This window comes from Gigantopelta aegis, chromosome 4 (genome assembly GCF_016097555.1).
Source record: "Gigantopelta aegis isolate Gae_Host chromosome 4, Gae_host_genome, whole genome shotgun sequence".
Lineage (NCBI taxonomy): Eukaryota > Metazoa > Mollusca > Gastropoda > Neomphalida > Peltospiridae > Gigantopelta > Gigantopelta aegis.
In genome coordinates, this window is record NC_054702.1 from 76,064,594 (window position 1) to 76,084,171 (window position 19,578).

The 19,578-nt window shown below is 35.6% G+C and overlaps 1 protein-coding gene across 1 annotated transcript; it reads left to right on the plus strand.

The window, feature by feature from the left end:
• Positions 1 to 195: 195 nt before the first annotated feature.
• LOC121372273 (AP-5 complex subunit mu-1-like) lies at positions 196 to 18,558 on the plus strand. Its single transcript, XM_041498563.1, has 14 exons — positions 196 to 359; positions 3,382 to 3,508; positions 4,412 to 4,513; positions 4,774 to 4,844; positions 5,501 to 5,573; positions 6,627 to 6,761; positions 7,392 to 7,472; positions 8,922 to 9,111; positions 9,913 to 10,040; positions 10,907 to 11,007; positions 15,230 to 15,315; positions 16,438 to 16,565; positions 17,227 to 17,323; positions 17,683 to 18,558. The coding sequence occupies exons 1-14, from the start codon at positions 292 to 294 to the stop codon at positions 17,757 to 17,759; spliced, it is 1,464 nt and encodes a 487-aa protein (XP_041354497.1). The 5' UTR covers positions 196 to 291; the 3' UTR covers positions 17,760 to 18,558.
• The last annotated feature ends 1,020 nt before the right edge of the window (positions 18,559 to 19,578 follow it).

Consider the following 19,578-nt stretch of genomic DNA (forward strand, 5'->3'; position numbering starts at 1 on the left):
GTCGCAATATTGGTGCTTCAAGTGGCAACAGCAGTAGCATATTAATTACAACTCATAACTATAAGATTAATAAGCCTAACGCAATCTGTATAATATTAAACATATTTTATAACAGTATTTTATTTTTATTTTTATTTATTTTTTAAATTCATTTTAATACGAAAATGTGTCTGAACCGTCGAAGCTAAACTAAAACGAAAGTACATTCATGATTCAGTTTGATGTTTTGTAGTTTATGTTTTAAGTCAATTTTGTACTATGGTTTAAGCGTATCTTTACATTACATTGACTATGAGTCTTAGAGCATTGTGGGTTATTAAATTGTCTTCAACCAGAAAAGAAAAATGCCTGTATTTTAGGTAAAAATAAATAAATAAATGGATTATGATCTGGCAATGAGTGAATGACAAAACTATACTTCATCGAGATAAACGTTGATGTCTATCTTGATGAACTATAACAAAACAAGAAATGAAACTTCTATTCGATTTTTTCACAGCCCGAGATTCAAACATTCTGAAAATCAGTTTTGACTAAATTTAATTGAAAACGAAATTATGTATTTTGATACCTAATTTGTATTAGTCTTCATAATCCGAATACACTGCTGTTTGAGGGCTAGACAGACATTTGTACAGTTATGATTGCTTGGGCTGTAGTCTTAAAAGAAAACATGCTACATTGTTTTTTCCACCAGCAGCAAAGAAAAACACAAGAAGTTTGCCAAGAGACTTTGATCCTATGTCCCATGTACATGTATAGGCAAGTGGTGTACTGACTGAGCTAGGTCCCACTCCTTGTAATTTGTAATCGTACTTTTAAATTACACAGGTGGGACGTAGCTCAGTGGTAAAGCTCTTGCTTGATGGACATTCATTCTGGAATCGATCCTCGTCGGTGGGCCCATTGGGATATTTCTCATTCCAGCCAGTGCACCACAACTGGTAAATTAAAGGCCATAGTATCTGATATCCTATCTGTGGTATCAGGGCATAAAATTTGGCACAGATGATTTTGTTGTTCGTCTGTCAGTTATGCAAAATAAACGACTGATCGTTTGTGCAAAAGCTGTAATTGTTTGTCAGAAAATCTTAAAAAATATATATCACTCTTTTTGGAAGAAAATGAGCCTACATTGCAGATGTGAGAATGATACAATGTATCTGTTTGAAATCAGCATCCCAGTCCATACAAAGTCGGCACTGCGTTGATACAAAGTCAGCGCTGTCTTTAGAAGTCTCAAAAAAGTTTGGGAACATAGTTGCACATTCTCTTTGATCATTTCGCTATGCGCTCAAAATCATAGTCTCTTCAGAAATTAAAGGGACTGCCATGAGTTTCAGCCATAGTAGGAATTCCGTCCTGCCCCCCCCCCCCCCCCCAATAAAATAAACGTATGCTACTTTTTGTTTATTTTTTAAACAATATCTGATGTAAAGCACTACATGCATAAAAACATTCAGGATTTCCTATGACTTAATTATTTAAAATTTCATTTGGCAGTTGGAAGAAAAATAAATTGCAGTGCATAAAACTTGGCACAAACAATTTTGTTGTTCATCTGTAGGATGTGCAAAACCAGTATTAACATAATCAAAAGCTGTAATCCAAACAAATGTCATCAATATCATCAATGTTTTGGAAAACTGCATACAGTGGGAAATCCCTGATTTAGATGTATGTCATAATATGATGTGCTTGATGGTAATGTTCTAAACAGCTTTTTCTCCATCGTTCAACATGTTCAGCTATTTCCTTCACAGCCACCATCTACTTTCTTTATAAAATGCTACCTGCCACCGACATATTTATAATTTAAAGAAATTTGCTGAAATTCTCACATGACACTGATAAAAACTAAAAATTTTAAAAAAGTTATAGAAGAGTGTCATGAAAATCTCTCACCGCTATTCCAAGCCAATCGGAATAAGTCATCCGATTTCGGACTCTCCGCAGAGTTTGACACTGGTATAGCTTCTTTAGGACTGAATTGGGTCTATTAATAGCAAATGCCATGACATTCTAGCAACTGTACTTAGTGTCAGACAAAATGACTGCTAATATCAACTTTGTGACTGTCAAAGCATGCCAATACATAGCTTCATCTGGCTTGCGTGAAGGTACCTGTGCAGCTAACATCAGATTGATTTAGTTTAAAATCCATTTTGCCTGTCACAAGAGCATGTACAATGTATTTTGAACATGTACCGCTGTGCGAAAGATTTCATGCCACGGTTGCTGGAAAATCGAATTATCATTACTATGAATAGCATTTTACAGAATTTCTATTTTCCAATGAATCGAAACTAACAATAATAAATTTTTGTTAAATTATATGAGATTTTAAAATGTTTAGCAAATATCTACAGATCAATATAATAATTATACTTGTTTAAGACTAAATTGAAATTGGTTAAATATATATATATATTTTTTAAAAGAAGCAAATATTCCCCAAAAGAGGTCTACAAAGATTTTGATATGGGTAAATTTTTGTGGGTCGGTCGGGTTAGGTCAAACCAACCTAATTTTTATTTGCACCTGGTAGCTTTTATAGTTTCATATTTATGATAGGAGAAAGCTATGAAAATCACTCATCTTAGATTCTCGTTTGAATATTTTTTGTTTGTTTTGTTAAACGACACCATTGGAACACATTGATTAATTAATCATTGGCTGTTGGATGTCAAACATTTGGTAATTCTGACATCATAGGAAACCCGCTACATTTTTCAATTAGAATTTTGTTTGCTCTTTTTTTTTTAATGCAGCAAGGTATCTTTTATATGCACCACGTCACAGACAGGATAGCACATACCACGACCTTTGACATACCAGTCATGGTGCACTGGCTGGAATGAGAAATAGCCCAATGGGCCCACCGGCGGGGATCGATCCCAAACCGAACACATATCAAGCGAGTGCTTTACCACTGGTCTACCTACATCCCGACCCCTCATTTGAATATCATTGCTTGTTAACCTTTTCATTTGTATCTAAACTACTGAAGAAAATTGTTTGTGTAAATACTAAAACCACACAAACAACATATTGGTTGTCTGAAAAATTCAAATTTTATACCCTGGGTATGGTGCATATAAAAGATCCCTCACTACTAATGGAAAATATAGCAACTTTCCTGTCTAAGACTATGTCAAAATTACCAAATGTTTGATATCCAATAGCCGATAATTAATTAATCAATGTACTCTAGTGGTGTCATTAAACAAAACAAACTCCCTTTTTTTCTCGAAATATCACTTGGTAGTGAATTTGTCATTAGTTTAAAATTTAACAATTTGTTTAATTGACACATTAATAATATGATCACAATTTCTGCCATTAGAACTTCACTTAACTCCATGAATACTATTTTGACAGAAAATTCCCAACATCTGAAAAAAAGGCAAAAACAATTGACGGGGATGCATATGTGCCACTGCCGCAGACAGAATACTTCATACAACTACTGTTAACAGAAGTCCGACTCTCAGCAGCGAGCTCAAAGGTTTGTTTGATTAAGTCACTGTCCTCCAGAAATATATTGAACACTGAAGAAAATGTCAGTTAGTGTTACATTTAGTTTGTTTGCAGTTTGAATATTTTATATTTTGTTTGATTGCAGATGCACATTTTTTTGGAATGATAACTAATCAGACCTGTAATGCATTGATGTTTCACCATTCAAAGATGGTAACAGGAGTTAAAAAAAAGGAAATGCCAAATACATTGTAGATGTATTTAGTAAGCAGGAATTTAAAAAGGGGTGTGTACAAAGTGTAATAAAATTGTCCTTACGTTTTGGCCAAATACATTCAAAAAGCTATATGTTGTCTCTTTACTCCTACATTTGTATTGGGGCTTATAAATATTTTAAATAACATGTAGGTTTATTTTTGTTTGACATTTATTATAGCTCAAATTCTGTCTGAGGGAAATGTTTTATTTAATGATGCACTCAACACATTTTATTTACAGTTAGACGGCATCAGACATGGTTAAGGACCACACAGATATTGAGAGAGGAAACCTGCTGTCACCACTTCATGGGCTACTTTTTTTTTTTATTAACAGCAAGGGATCTTTTATATGCACCATCCCACAGACAGGATAGTACATACCACAGCCTTTGTTACACCAGTTGTGGAGCACTGGCTGGAACGAGAAATGTCCAATGGGCCCACCGATGGGAATCGATTGTGCATCAGGCAAGCACTGTACCACTGAGCTGCGTCCCACCCAAATTCTGTCCGAGTTGTTTATGATTTACATGAATGTGAGATTAACAGCCTTGGAAAATTATGTATTGACTGTAAATTGTTTTGAATATTTTTGTTACTTAACCAAAGATAAATTTTCAGGATTTTAATTTTTATTGAATAATGAATCGTCTGTGTGTTTTTACATTTAGTTTATTGTGGCCCGTGATACCTGTAGCAAAGAAGATGAAAAGCCAGTATTTGAGTTGGAAACGTCAGCAGGAAAACTGTGGCCAATTGTTGTTATACAACAGGTATATAATTGAGAAACCTAAATTTACTTATTTACCTATGTACACAGGTTCATTTAAATTATTTATTTTAAGAATTATACATATACATATTATCTCCTCAGAATTCTTTTTACCAAATTAATATCAATGCAACTTGCATATTGAATTATATGAAATAACCATATGTTGGTTATGCAATAGATATAATTTAAAGAGGGCTGAGATAACTTAAAAACAGACATTCCTTTCCTTGGATTATATAACAATATTTTGTGTTTCAGTATGGGTTGCTGCTGTGCTGCTTGCCTCTTGTAGAGCAGGGCTCTCAGAACAAGCCACCACTTGTTCACATGTAAGAGTTGAGTTCAGTACCAGCTAAAATACTACATATTTGTTTTCTAAACTTTTATCACACTATTATTTACATATATTGTATAAATATATTCCTTAATGAAGTATGTATCTGCATATCTATGGTACTGGTATTAATGTTTTAAATACCGGTAGTTACAGGCTGTGAATTTAGCAGCATTCCATGCTTCCACAAATCCCAGATTTTGGGTTGGAAGCATAATATTATATGAGATGGAATCCCAAAGTATCCACATTACATCATTTTTATAAATACAGCAAAATCCTTTTAAAAATCCCTAAATTCAGTGTTTGAATTGCATTATAATAATAGTAATAATTGTATTGTCATTTCACACCATTGATAAAATTGACTTTGATTTCTGTTTACAGAGATATAATTTTGTGATACAAATATTGTCATTTTGATTATGTAGAATATAAATATGAAAACTAGTGATATAATTATCTCCTTTTGATACATTTACAGTAGTCTGCCTAAGAAGTTAATACTAAATGTACATGTAATGCATTGGCATAACTATGATTTTGTATTGGATTAGGGGTTCACCCACATTGGGAGGGGCAAACACACTGTCTATGATTAATTTTTAGTTTTCTAAAACCAAGGTTTAACTCAAACATTTTATATTTCAGTCCATCTGTATCCTTGGGATTCTCATTGCTATGTGGAATCTCTGACTTCCTTCGAACACAGACCAGCCAGGAGGTAGTTTTACACTCAGCCGTAGATGTTATAGTTACCTCATGTCTTTATATTTATTGTATTAAACTTAGCTATATGATAATAAATTGTTATATAGTCATAAGATACACTTAACAATTTTGAGTAGGACTTAGTAACAGATGAGCTATTATGCCATGAAATATACATATTCATTAAATTACAAACACCTACAATTGTATTTAGCACAGGTACAGTTTACATCCAAAGTTTTTACTCCAGTTTGTTCTATCCAATGGTCTGTGTTTGGTGTCACAAAAGCTTTTACGGTAGGTGTATATAAAAGGTCCCTTGTTGCTAATAAAAATACAGTAGGCTATTTGGCAACATAACTGAGTTTCCTTTTTTACACATTACAATTTATAACAACTCCGATATTTGTTCTCTAACAGCCATTGATCAAACAGTGAGCAGGAATGTCCAAAAATATTTCTTTTTTGAGTTCAGCAAGTCTACAGCAGTGCTGTATATACACAATGTGTGTACATGTCATATGGAGTGTTGGTTCAGAGTAGATATTTTTTACAAAACTAGTGAACTTCACATGGTATATGACCGAATAACAATGACAGGACAGATACCATGGGGAGTTAATGAATTTCATAAAAATAATATGTAGGAAAAACAAGTGGAGTATTTTATTTATTACACACGTTCAAATAATGCTGAATCTGACAATTATTACTGCCATCATAACTCAATGAGACCAGGGAAGATGATACACATTACCGAAATGATGTTATTGATATGTAGCAACTAGGGCATAATACACAACTGGTGATGCATATGGAATTTGTACAACACACCCAGATGTTGACCAGATGGGTAATAAATATATTATCAGTATGCAAATTATTTCAGGTGACTGGCCAGGTTTTATGTATTTAATTAGTATTTTCTACTTTCCTAAAGAACAGTAAAACATAACAAAGATAAAAACGGTGAATGGTCGATAGTTATTAATAGAATAAATAATGTTCATATAGTATTATTTGTAAAGTTTAAAACATGAATTGTATTTGTTTTGGGTTTTTTCAGTTTGCATCAAGACTTGCTGAGCTTCCAGATTTTATCAATGAGGCTGCACCATTTGGTATTCCTAGAGACACATGTAGTGATACGGTTTTAGCTAAACTGGCTAACAAAGTTCTCTCAGTGCCAAAATCACAAAAGGTAATTTGTTTTAAACAACAAATAATTATGTATATTAATGGCATACAATACTTGATTATTTAATTTTATGGGTTTTGTTTTATTAATTTTATAGTTTTGAAAAATTTACAAACGGAGCATTAGTAACTTGCATACTCTTAGAAAAACTTAATTTTTGTATAAGTGTTACGTCTAATAATATCTGTGTGAAACTATAAGACCAGTGCTTTCAGAAGAACCAATTTCCTCTAACCAGGACATACACAGGAAAAAGCAGTTGCAAATAGCATATTAAAAATATCTAGACCTTACTTTTTTAGTTCAATTGTTTTGCATTTTTCCAATTGAAATAGATTTCTAAATAATAATTAATCAAGACATGCTATATCATTTAGAATATCATGTAGCTGATAGAGATGAAAGCACAAAGATGGACTTCATCAGTTGTCTGCCACTTTATTGTTCTCCCATATCATCCTATGTGTCCAAATTGACCTATACTAAGCAGTCAGAAACTATCTGAGATGCAATATTTCAATAATGTTTGAAGTGATTGCTTAACAGAGGTTTAACTCATTTAGTTCATATTCATCATGATGGACTGCGTTAATGTTCATCATATTTTACATTCAGTGGATTGTTATTTTTCAGCAACCTGCATGGAAGCCAGTGCTGTACAAAGGGAAGGCCTGCATCTATCTGGCAGTGTCCGAGTGTATCAAGGCTGCACAGGTAATGGCAAATTAAAATCTGTTTGCTTTTGTTAGAATTCCTTTAACATTTTATAAATTTATTGAAGAGTTAAGTGCTAGTTTCTGTGCTTACAAAACTAATCTCTTTAGTATTAATTAATAATTAATTGAATGCTGCTGTGAAATAAAGTTTTGGTTAGCAAAACAATTACTCTCAGTGTTCTTGCTGCTCCATTTAAGCGGGACAGCCCTCCCCGCTACTGCATTTTGCCACTTCTTTCTTTATTTGCTACTATATTTTCCTGCACCAATCACTGCTATTTCCAAATGCAAATTTTTTTCCACACAAAAATAAAATCGTTCAGTCTGCACACTGGACATCAAAGGAAATGAGCCGCGTTGTGTACGAAAAAGCAACTGACGAAATACTTCAGAAGCTTATGACAAATACTGTAACATAATTTAACAGTATTTTTAACAGCCTCTGTTTTGTCCAATATCTGTATGCATTTGTATGTTTAATACACACAACAAAAGTTATATTTTATTTGAGCAATGAAAACATTAAATCTTTTATTGATTCGGCAATCTCCAATTGAAAAACCACTTATTTGGCGCCAAATGTGTCACATGATCAGAATGGTCATTCAGACTTTTGTGTCCACTAACTATCGTCTGATATTTTGTCCTCAGTTGCAGATTTATTTGGTTGTAACTGATGTTTTTACTTGCTGTCATTTGTTTATTCAGCAGTTCTTTATAAAATATTAGAAACTTTAAATTTTGGGGGGATATCACTGCTTATAAAAACAATGGAAGTGATAGTGTTCATCAGTAAAATCATTTATCTTAGGTGCCAAATAATATATACACCGCCTTTACAAAACTGAAACTACTTTTTATCAGCTGGAGATATCAAAGCGATCGATTCATTCGATGAAGATGGAAATAAAATGAACAGATTATTTTGTTTATCCCTCATTGGGGGATCACTTGACCAAATCTGTATTTTTTTTACATATCTTGAAATCTTTATTAAAATAATAATATTAAAACTTTGATCAGTTCAGCAAAACGAATGCCCATGACCAACATCTCTGGTTCAACTAACAGTACATAAAAAGATGAATCATGTGACACAAAGTCGACCAACACACAACGATATATGGTAACCAAGGTTTCCCTTTTTTTGTGGGGGGTGGGGGTTGCTTTTCGGGGTTTTTTTGTTTTAATGGTGGGGTGTCACACAGCCAACCTCCTTTAATTTTTACCCAGTGAGAACACTGTACCCTTCAAAGTTTAAGCTAAATATATATATATTTTTATTTTATTTATGTAATTTGGTTTGAGAGTTGTTTAATATTTGCTAAACAATTCATAAATATATTTCACAATTTTTGGTTTAGATACATATAGTCATGTAACGAAATTTATATGGCAAACATAATCTATACAGTACTTCACTTTCACTTTATTTTATTGAAACTAGTGTGAACAAGGTGAGCTGCAGGATTTCTGGGATGTGTACGGCTCCATCATATGCAAGGCTGATCTGGAGGGTGCCCTGCCGGACATCACACTGAACATTTCACACCAGAGTGACGTAGACTGTGTGCCACTGGATCATCTCACCATACACCCGTGTGTACAGAGTGCCGACTCAGCAGAGCTTGATACAGGTGCAGTGGCTGATCCAGAAAATCCATTTGGGTAGGGGGGGGGGGGGGGGGGGGGGGGGGGCAATGACATGTAAGGTGTAAGGCCAGACCTTTTTATTAGTTATTCCACAGATTCTCCAATATAAAAAATAAAATAAAAATAAATTTAGGGGTGCCCATCTTAGATCTGCCACAGAGGTGTGTTCTTAATATGACTTATACTAACTATTAAGCGAGTCATTCCTTGTTTACAGAGATGAAGATTTGGATAGTTTTTCTAGAAGTCCCGATTTTAATGCTATCTGTAAATATCTGTAACTCATCATTGTTGAGTCTGTTCTTTGTTCTTTTTGGGCAGGACATAATCAAGTGGTAAAGTGTCTGCCATATGCACGGTCAGTCTAGGATTGATCCACGTTGGTGGGCCCATTGGGCTATTTCTTGTTTCAGCCAGGGGATCGCGACTGGTATATCAAAGGCCATGGTATATGCTATCCTTCTGTGGGATGGTACATATAAAAGATTACTTACTACTATGTGAAAATTATCAAATTTTTGTCATCCAACAGGTGATTATTAATAAATCAATGTGCTCTAGTGTTGTCATTAAATAAAACACTTTTTGACTTTGTTCTTGTATTTTTTCTTTCAACCACCCACTTCTCTACCTAAATATTTCATCAATCAGAACATTGTAATTAGATCATCATACACCTGTGCCAGCACTTTAACACACTACTGTGTTTTTTATGCTATTCTAGGGCCTATTAATTGAGACTTATAACATGATTTTACCTAAATATATTTGTCCAATGTTTGCAGTTGTTTCGCGAGATAGCGTTCCATCTCGCAGAATTCGGTTTACGCCTCCAGCCGAGATGTTCACTCTGTGTCACTACACAGCTTCCCGTCTGCAGGAACTGCCAATATTCGGAGTCTATCAGATGACTGTATGTTATTCTTGTAGTTTCTTGTATAGTACTGCCACAATTGGTAATAGTGATCTTATGACTAAATTGAAAACATGTTCATCTTGTTGCAGGCTGTAGAAAGATGAATACAGAATTGTGATACACTTACAATATTAGTTGTATTATATCTGTTGAGATATATTTGAACACAGTGAATTAGTGATTTCCCTAGAAATTAGGCAAGGCGTGGTAGACCTAACACTTTTGGTGCATTTTCGCCATTTTCGGGGCACTTGTTTTTCATAGAAAAAAAACCCTTAATTAAAATAAACATTAATGTAATTTATGTGCTTGCTTTAATAAATGAATGGCAAAAGATATAAAAGGCATATTTTATTAATTAATAATACCTTTTTGGGTGTTTTATAAAGACAATTTCAGAATTAATTACTGAAAAAGGCTTGTTTAATCTCAGGGCAGCATGGTGCTGATTGAGGCAAGATGGTGCTAGACTACTGAGGCATGGTGCTGCACCATGCTAAAACAAGCTAGGGAAAACACTAGTGAATTCACATAAGTGACACAAACAATTTGCAAACGAGAAAGATTTTAATTAAAAAAAACCCCAGTATTACAATGATGCTAGGCAGGTTGGGGTCCTGTTTTTATATTTTATTTATATGTCTTAGCTATATTGAATAGAGCAGAGCTGATTACATTACTTATTCTGAAGTGGACATTTAAAAAAAAGTTCAATTTGTTTTAATTTTGTTTATTACTATCATTTATAGAGTAGCAAAAAGAACGCAAGCTTCATTAAGTTCATATTTTGAAACAGAAAGTACAATGTATATTCTTGATGATAGAAGAAATTATGCACATTAATTCTGAATCATTGTTTACAGTATGATTCAAGAACTGCCAAATTTAATGTCAACCTCAAGTTGAGTGACCAGATTAAGAACAACTTTGAATATTGTGAGCTGCAGATTCCATTTTATAACAGGTTTGTAAAACAATAAGCTCAGCTTAGATTCACTCTTACAAGTCTAGAGCTATCTCGCCACTGTTGATTTTACATGGCTGAGCATACAAACTTTAGCCTATGTAGCTATTTAATCGGGAAAAATATTTAAGGTTGTGCCTAAGAAGATGATAACAGCCCCTGAGATTAACAAGTTCACCACCTAAAGTCTCAAATACATGTATTACCATTCTTCTATGTTGGAAACCATACATTTATATGATCATAATCATTTACATTGTTGATCAGAGTGATTTATATTACCAGCCTCAGTGGTGTAGTGGTTAAGCCATTGGAGGAGATGGTTCGCACCCAGAGTGAGTTTAACGACTCGATGGGTACTCAACGACTCAATTGTTGATCAGAGTGATTTATATTACCAGCCTCAGTGGTGTAGTGGTTAAGCCATTGGAGGAGATGGTTCGCACCCAGAGTGAGTTTAACGACTCGATGGGTACTCAACGACTGAATTGTTGATCAGAGTGATTTATATTACCAGCCTCAGTGGTGTAGTGGTTAAGCCATTGGAGGGGATGGTTCGCACCCAGAGTGAGTTTAACGACTCAATGGGTACTCAACGACTGAATTGTTGATCAGAGTGATTTATATTACCAGCCTCAGTGGTGTAGTGGTTAAGCCATTGGAGGAGATGGTTCGCACCCAGAGTGAGTTTAACGACTCGATGGGTACTCAACGACTCAATTGTTGATCAGAGTGATTTATATTACCAGCCTCAGTGGTGTAGTGGTTAAGCCATTGGAGGAGATGGTTCGCACCCAGAGTGAGTTTAACGACTCGATGGGTACTCAACGACTGAATTGTTGATCAGAGTGATTTATATTACCAGCCTCAGTGGTGTAGTGGTTAAGCCATTGGAGGGGATGGTTCGCACCCAGAGTGAGTTTAACGACTCAATGGGTACTCAACGACTGAATTGTTGATCAGAGTGATTTATATTACCAGCCTCAGTGGTGTAGTGGTTAAGCCATTGGAGGAGATGGTTCGCACCCAGAGTGAGTTTAACGACTCGATGGGTACTCAACGACTGAATTGTTGATCAGAGTGATTTATATTACCAGCCTCAGTGGTGTAGTGGTTAAGCCATTGGAGGAGATGGTTCGCACCCAGAGTGAGTTTAACGACTCGATGGGTACTCAACGACTGAATTGTTGATCAGAGTGATTTATATTACCAGCCTCAGTGGTGTAGTGGTTAAGCCATTGGAGGAGATGGTTCGCACCCAGAGTGAGTTTAACGACTCGATGGGTACTCAACGACTGAATTGTTGATCAGAGTGATTTATATTACCAGCCTCAGTGGTGTAGTGGTTAAGCCATTGGAGGAGATGGTTCGCACCCAGAGTGAGTTTAACGACTCGATGGGTACTCAACGACTGAATTGTTGATCAGAGTGATTTATATTACCAGCCTCAGTGGTGTAGTGGTTAAGCCATTGGAGGGGATGGTTCGCACCCAGAGTGAGTTTAACGACTCAATGGGTACTCAACGACTGAATTGTTGATCAGAGTGATTTATATTACCAGCCTCAGTGGTGTAGTGGTTAAGCCATTGGAGGAGATGGTTCGCACCCAGAGTGAGTTTAACGACTCGATGGGTACTCAACGACTCAATTGTTGATCAGAGTGATTTATATTACCAGCCTCAGTGGTGTAGTGGTTAAGCCATTGGAGGAGATGGTTCGCACCCAGAGTGAGTTTAACGACTCAATGGGTACTCAACGACTGAATTGTTGATCAGAGTGATTTATATTACCAGCCTCAGTGGTGTAGTGGTTAAGCCATTGGAGGAGATGGTTCGCACCCAGAGTGAGTTTAACGACTCGATGGGTACTCAACGACTGAATTGTTGATCAGAGTGATTTATATTACCAGCCTCAGTGGTGTAGTGGTTAAGCCATTGGAGGAGATGGTTCGCACCCAGAGTGAGTTTAACGACTCGATGGGTACTCAACGACTGAATTGTTGATCAGAGTGATTTATATTACCAGCCTCAGTGGTGTAGTGGTTAAGCCATTGGAGGAGATGGTTCGCACCCAGAGTGAGTTTAACGACTCGATGGGTACTCAACGACTGAATTGTTGATCAGAGTGATTTATATTACCAGCCTCAGTGGTGTAGTGGTTAAGCCATTGGAGGAGATGGTTCGCACCCAGAGTGAGTTTAACGACTCGATGGGTACTCAACGACTGAATTGTTGATCAGAGTGATTTATATTACCAGCCTCAGTGGTGTAGTGGTTAAGCCATTGGAGGAGATGGTTCGCACCCAGAGTGAGTTTAACGACTCGATGGGTACTCAACGACTGAATTGTTGATCAGAGTGATTTATATTACCAGCCTCAGTGGTGTAGTGGTTAAGCCATTGGAGGAGATGGTTCGCACCCAGAGTGAGTTTAACGACTCGATGGGTACTCAACGACTGAATTGTTGATCAGAGTGATTTATATTACCAGCCTCAGTGGTGTAGTGGTTAAGCCATTGGAGGAGATGGTTCGCACCCAGAGTGAGTTTAACGACTCAATGGGTACTCAACGACTCAATTGTTGATCAGAGTGATTTATATTACCAGCCTCAGTGGTGTAGTGGTTAAGCCATTGGAGGAGATGGTTCGCACCCAGAGTGAGTTTAACGACTCAATGGGTAGGTGTAAAGCCAATACACCAACTTCACTCTTGCTAACCACTGACAACTAACCGCTAATCTGTACCAGACAGACAATCCAATTAGCTGAGGTGTGTGCCCAGGACAGCATGCTTGAACCTTAATTGGATTATAAGCATGCAAATAAGGTGAAATGAAATGAATGATTTATATCATAGTGAAGTCAGAGTAGTTGGACTTTATCACTTGACCAAAGCAAATGAAAACAAAAACAGAATATGTTTTATTTATATTTTGAATTTTTCCATCGGTATATTAAGTTTTAGCATGTATGTACTTTTTGGCAGAATAACTTGATTTGGTTGACCCAGATATATCGTGAAGAAATGCTTTAAAACAATAGTTCCTTGAGACAGGTGTTGTCATATTGAAAGAAAGAAAGAAATGTTTTATTTAACGATGCACTCAACACATTTTATTTACGGTTATATGGAAAGAAAGAAAGAAATGTTTTATTTAACGATGCACTCAACACATTTTATTTACGGTTATATGGAAAGAAAGAAAGAAATGTTTTATTTAACGACGCACTCAACACATTTTATTTACGGTTATATGGCGTCAGACATATGGTTAAGGACCACACAGATTTTTGAGAGGAAACCCACTGTCGCCACTACATGGGCTACTCTTCTGATTAGCAGCAAGGGATCTTTTATTTGCGCTTCCCACAGACAGGATAGCACAAACCATGGCCTTTGTTGAACCAGTTATGGATCACTGGTCGGTGCAAGTGGTTTACACCTACCCATTGAGCCTTGCGGAGCACTCACTCAGGGTTTGGAGTCGGTATCTGGATTAAAAATCCCATGCCTCGACTGGGATCCGAACCTAGTATCTACCAGCCTGTAGACCGATGGCCTGCCACGACGCCACCATGGCCGGTCCGGTTATATGGCATCAGACATATGGTTACGGACCACACAGATTTTGAGAGGAAATCCGCTGTCACCACTACATAGGCTACTTTTTCCAATTAGCAGCAAGGGGTCTTTTATTTGCGCTTCCCGCAGGCAGGATAGCACAAACCATGGCCATGGTCAGTGCAAGTGGTTTACACCTACCCATTGAGCCTTGCGGAGCACTCACTCAGGGTTTGGAGTCGGTATCTGGATTAAAAATCCCATGCCTCGACTGAGATCCGAACCCAGTACCTACCAGCCTGTAGACCGATGGCCTAACCATGACGCCACCAAGGCCGGTACTTCTCATATTGTTATTTGTTATTGCTTCTAGCGGCAATAACAGTCTGCTTATATAATATGTACTTGCAGGGTTTTACAGTTGATGTCATAGTGCTATAATACAGCAAAATTAGTTTGTAAGCACTTTATTGTTAAGAAAACAACTTTTTATTGTTGTTTTTTGTTGGGTTTTTTTTTTTGGGGGGGGGGGGTTTGAAGGGGTTAACATAGGTGTTATTAATGTTTTCATGGAATTTTTTCTTGTTGTTTAAGAATGTGTACATTTTATCCATAAATTGCTTTGTAGAAGCTACTGATGTTTTGTTGTATGTTATTTTTAGAGGTGTTATATCCAGTTTTGAAACGACGCCTTCTCAAGGAAGTACCAGTCTGTCTCCAGACAAGAACATTGTCGTGTGGAATGTTGGTACGTGTGTTTAAATTTAGGTCATACAACACCATTCATTTTCATTAACATTCATTATGTAAATCTGCAACTCATTTTATAATTCTGTAATTTTCAAAATATTACAGATTAATCCATACTGATTTCACACTATTGTTCTAGGTTTAGATTATTTTCTTTTCCACATTATATGTCCTCAAAAAAGTGCACTCCCCTCCTACAGCTAGTAGTCTGGTCTGAACATCCCAAAAGCCAATGGGATGGCCTAAATTCTTCTACTGTATGCTCCCTCTAGTTCTGATCACGTGACTGTAACTTCCTTCTTTTCTCTTTGCTATTGGGTCTGGACGTCTTTTCTTTGACTCTGTTTTTGGAGTCAATTTTTTCAAGGAAATGCACATATAAAACAATGCCATTTGAACTTTTTGTGCGTTAAGCTCAGGAATGTTATTTGGCAAACGTAATTTAAACCTTCTAAACCTGATACTAGTGATAGTAATGTATTCTGGTGGAAGATTATCAAACACTAAATCAGAAGCCAAAGATTACATGTTTAGCATCCACTGCTGAAGATTTACTGGCCGAATCATTCAGGTTAGGTCCAAAAGGATACTATTGTTTAAGGTCAAAAGTTTTGTAAATCTTTTTGTTAAAATTTTATATCAATATTTTTTATTAAAAATATATAATAGAAATTTAAGCAATCACATAAATGTTTTTAATGAATAATAGGGTTATCAATTTTCGCAAAAGTAAGAGACTTTATTAAACTTCACAAGGCAGAATGGCAATAGTAATTTGGTTCCTTCAAGTTTGACCTAGTAACAAATATTTGTACTGTCAAATATTATCAGAAATATAATTTTCATCTTATAAAAATATGTCATAGTGTGGTAATGCTTATTTGTCCTAAAATAATTTTAAATTGCACTGGAATAATAGACCTACATGTACATATGTATGTTATGTTTAAAAATATTTAATCTATGTATAACAAAATAAAACTTGGATTAATAGAAACAATAAAATAATAACATTACACATATGTTGGTGAGTGGTTTTTGGGGGGGTTTAATATGCATTATTATATGTCATTGTACACACTGAATGTGAAGAATGGATATTTTTTCTTGCTCTGTACAGGTCAGAAGTTTCCCAGTAAGACACTGGAGGTTTCCATGACAGCAATTGTCCATTTTAGTGAGACAACATCCACTCCACTGTCATCGGCAGAGGAACTCTTCTGTGTTGGACAAAATGGATATGCTCAAGTAGGTTGTGTAGTATGACAATACAGTGGTGTAGTAGGTGGTGCTTGGTAGTTGGGGGGGGGGGGGAGCAACCACATGTAAGTGAGCATAAACAAGTGCTTTATGTGTTCTAGGTTGTACTAAACCAAATAACTTCTGACTGGGTCAAAGTTCGAGGTGCACTCAACTTTTGATAGAGCAGTTATAACCACAAGTCCTGTCATTGGTGATAAATGTGAGTGTGTTTGTTGTCAAAAAAAAGGCTTGGCCTCATTTGTAAAGAGAGGAAAGAAATAAAAACTAAGATGACTGGATCTTTTCTGATCAAAATAGTTGATCATGATTGTTTAAGCTAGCTGTTATAGAACATATCCATTATGGGTGTAGGTTCTGAATCACATCTGTCTTTGACATTCGCAGGCATAATTCTGAATCAAATATATTATTGGTAGTAAATCTTACGGCAGAGATTAATTTTACTTGTAGAATATAGGAAATTGAATTTCAGGATATCTAGTTTTCAAAGGAGCATACCCCCGAACCCCTCTAGAAACTTTGCTTTGCGTCATTGATCTCAGTCAGCCCCCCCCCCCCCCCAATGTTCTTCTGCCATGCCTGATTTGACTGCTATGAAATACACTTTTCTTTTACTTGTTAGTATATTGGGTTTTACGTTTTTCAGCTCTACTTCAAGATTCCTGAGTTTACACACACAGGTTGTTACATAGATCCGAAGTCTATCCAGGTGTCTCCAAGTACAAAGTTCAAGTTAACAACAGGTATAGAGTTTTAATAGGTGTCAGTACACAGTACATGGTTTGTGTTTCGTTCATCAAAGCAATGAAATAAAATAACATAACGCTTAAAGAAATGATTAATCATTTCATTTGGTTAATGATGCTTATTATGAGGATTATTTTTAATACAAACACTAGCCAAAGTGATACTGGTTTTTTGACATTATTACAAATGTTTTTAGATTAAAACTAACTGTCCAGTGAGTTGCTTCTTTATACATTAATTATGCATGAAGTAATACATTAAAGCTGGTAAAATTGTTTTTAAAAATTGTGAATCTGTTAGTAATATTTTGATATTGAGTTTCTAAAGACATGCATGTGTTTATTTTGTTTTGTAGTTCGCGAGTATTTCTCAACTGACTACAAAATCTGGAACTCCTATGGAGACACCCTTACAACTGCTTCCAGAAAGTAGTGAAATCAGCAGTGAAATCAACACAGTTATTGGTAGACCATGGACAAACTTCATAACTTTAACATTTAATTCAGGCCCTAATCTAGAATTGGAAAAAGTAGGAGAAATGACTTTTTCCTTCCCAGAAGAAAGGAGAGAAGTGTGTGGTCAAAATAGGCAAAGTTAACATTTATCGGTACATTTCGTAGTACTTCATCATTTTCCACGTTCATTCAGAAACTACTACTCAAAAACAAAACAATTGAATATTTTCATTAAAAACACAATACTGTTAAGTTACTGATAATAAGTATGTAGCCGTTTTGTTAAAATGAACATAACAAATCACATTTTCTGGCATTACTGAAAAACATTTGGATGAAAGAATTAGACAACACTTAACTGGTCACTGCAAATGGTGCTCCATCGGACATGCATTGTTGTTTGGTTTGGTGCCAATACAACAGACTGACCAGGCCTCGTGCTTATAAACCTTAAAGTCTAGACTTTAATAAAGTCCAGACTTTAACGTCATGGCAACTCCATTCAAATAGCATTACGTTAAAGTCTGGACTTTATTAAAGTCTAGACTTTAAGTTATATAAGCACAGGGCCTGGTGTTATGTGAGCTGACACATAACAAGTCCGTGTCTTGACATCTGTTGTGTGATTTTGTTCCATTTTGCAGGCTAGATTACGGCCTTTAATTTCGCTAAACTGTCCCAATTATGTTTCTGGTTGCGATACATAAGGGGATGGACTTTAAGCTGTGCAATATATTTTCCAATGTTGATTTATAATAAACTATTTTATATTTTCATTAAGATTGTTCTGTTTTGTGTTTAATATTATGTAACATAGCTTTGATAGACCCAGGATTTCACATGATAAAATGATAATGATAAAAACTGAAAAATAGGCGTGTGGCAAAGTCCATACAGATTTGAAAAGTGCTTGAATTTGAGTGGTCATATTGAAAGTTCAAAAGCCCTTGAATTTGTTAAAACCCATGAAAAGTGCTTGAAAAAGAGAAAATCAGAAATGCTTGAATCTCATATTTAAGATGATAAATATTCAAGTTTACGTTCCTCAAGTTTATTTTCTCGTAAATCCAAAGTTTGTCAATGGATATTATTGATAAGTTTTTGAAACTTGTTATATACACTGTTGGGAATACTTACAAAAATACATAAACCAATTGTTACTCATTTTACAGTGAAAAGTGCTTAAAAAGTGTTTGAATTTTGCCTTCCATATTGCATATAAACTTTAATTGTCAATTGGTCAATTTTAGTTTTTTACTGACAGATTGCAATGTTTAACTGCTGTGTTCTGCAATGCAGTGCAATATATATATATATATATATATTTCCTTTCATTACAGATTTGTATGACTAATATCTCAAGTGGGGGGGGGGGGGGCACACTATGTATTGGGGGTACAAGCTAGCTGGTTATATTTATATGGAATAGGATAAAAATAAGAGTATATATTCGTCATCAAGTGGAGGGACACAGGTCCCCCCCCCCATCCCCACCCCTCTTCCTATGGGCTTGCATTATCCACCTCCCTCAGTTTCAAATGGATCACCTACTTTGTAAATTGTGTTCTTCTATATAAATAAATGAGACATGATTTATGGTTACAATTAACCGACTGCTGAGAGTTTATACTTTTTATAACCGACGCTTTGCTCTGCTGGGATTTATTGACATATCAATGTTAGTCATCGTTTATTAGCTCTTAACCATTTCAACTTGAAAAGCTCATAAAAGCTTAAGGCTATGATATGTACATAATTTGTTTTATTAATGAGTTGCATACAAAAATGTGCGATAA

Bases quoted from the DNA above. Each gene is read 5' to 3' on its own strand.
- LOC121372273 (XM_041498563.1), top strand. From the start codon at position 292: ATGAGTCTTAGAGCATTGTGGGTTATTAAATTGTCTTCAACCAGAAAA. The intron at 10,041-10,906 runs GTATGTTATTCT...CATTGTTTACAG, and splicing joins TCGGAGTCTATCAGATGACT to TATGATTCAAGAACTGCCAA. The intron at 16,566-17,226 runs GTAGGTTGTGTA...TACGTTTTTCAG, and splicing joins GACAAAATGGATATGCTCAA to CTCTACTTCAAGATTCCTGA.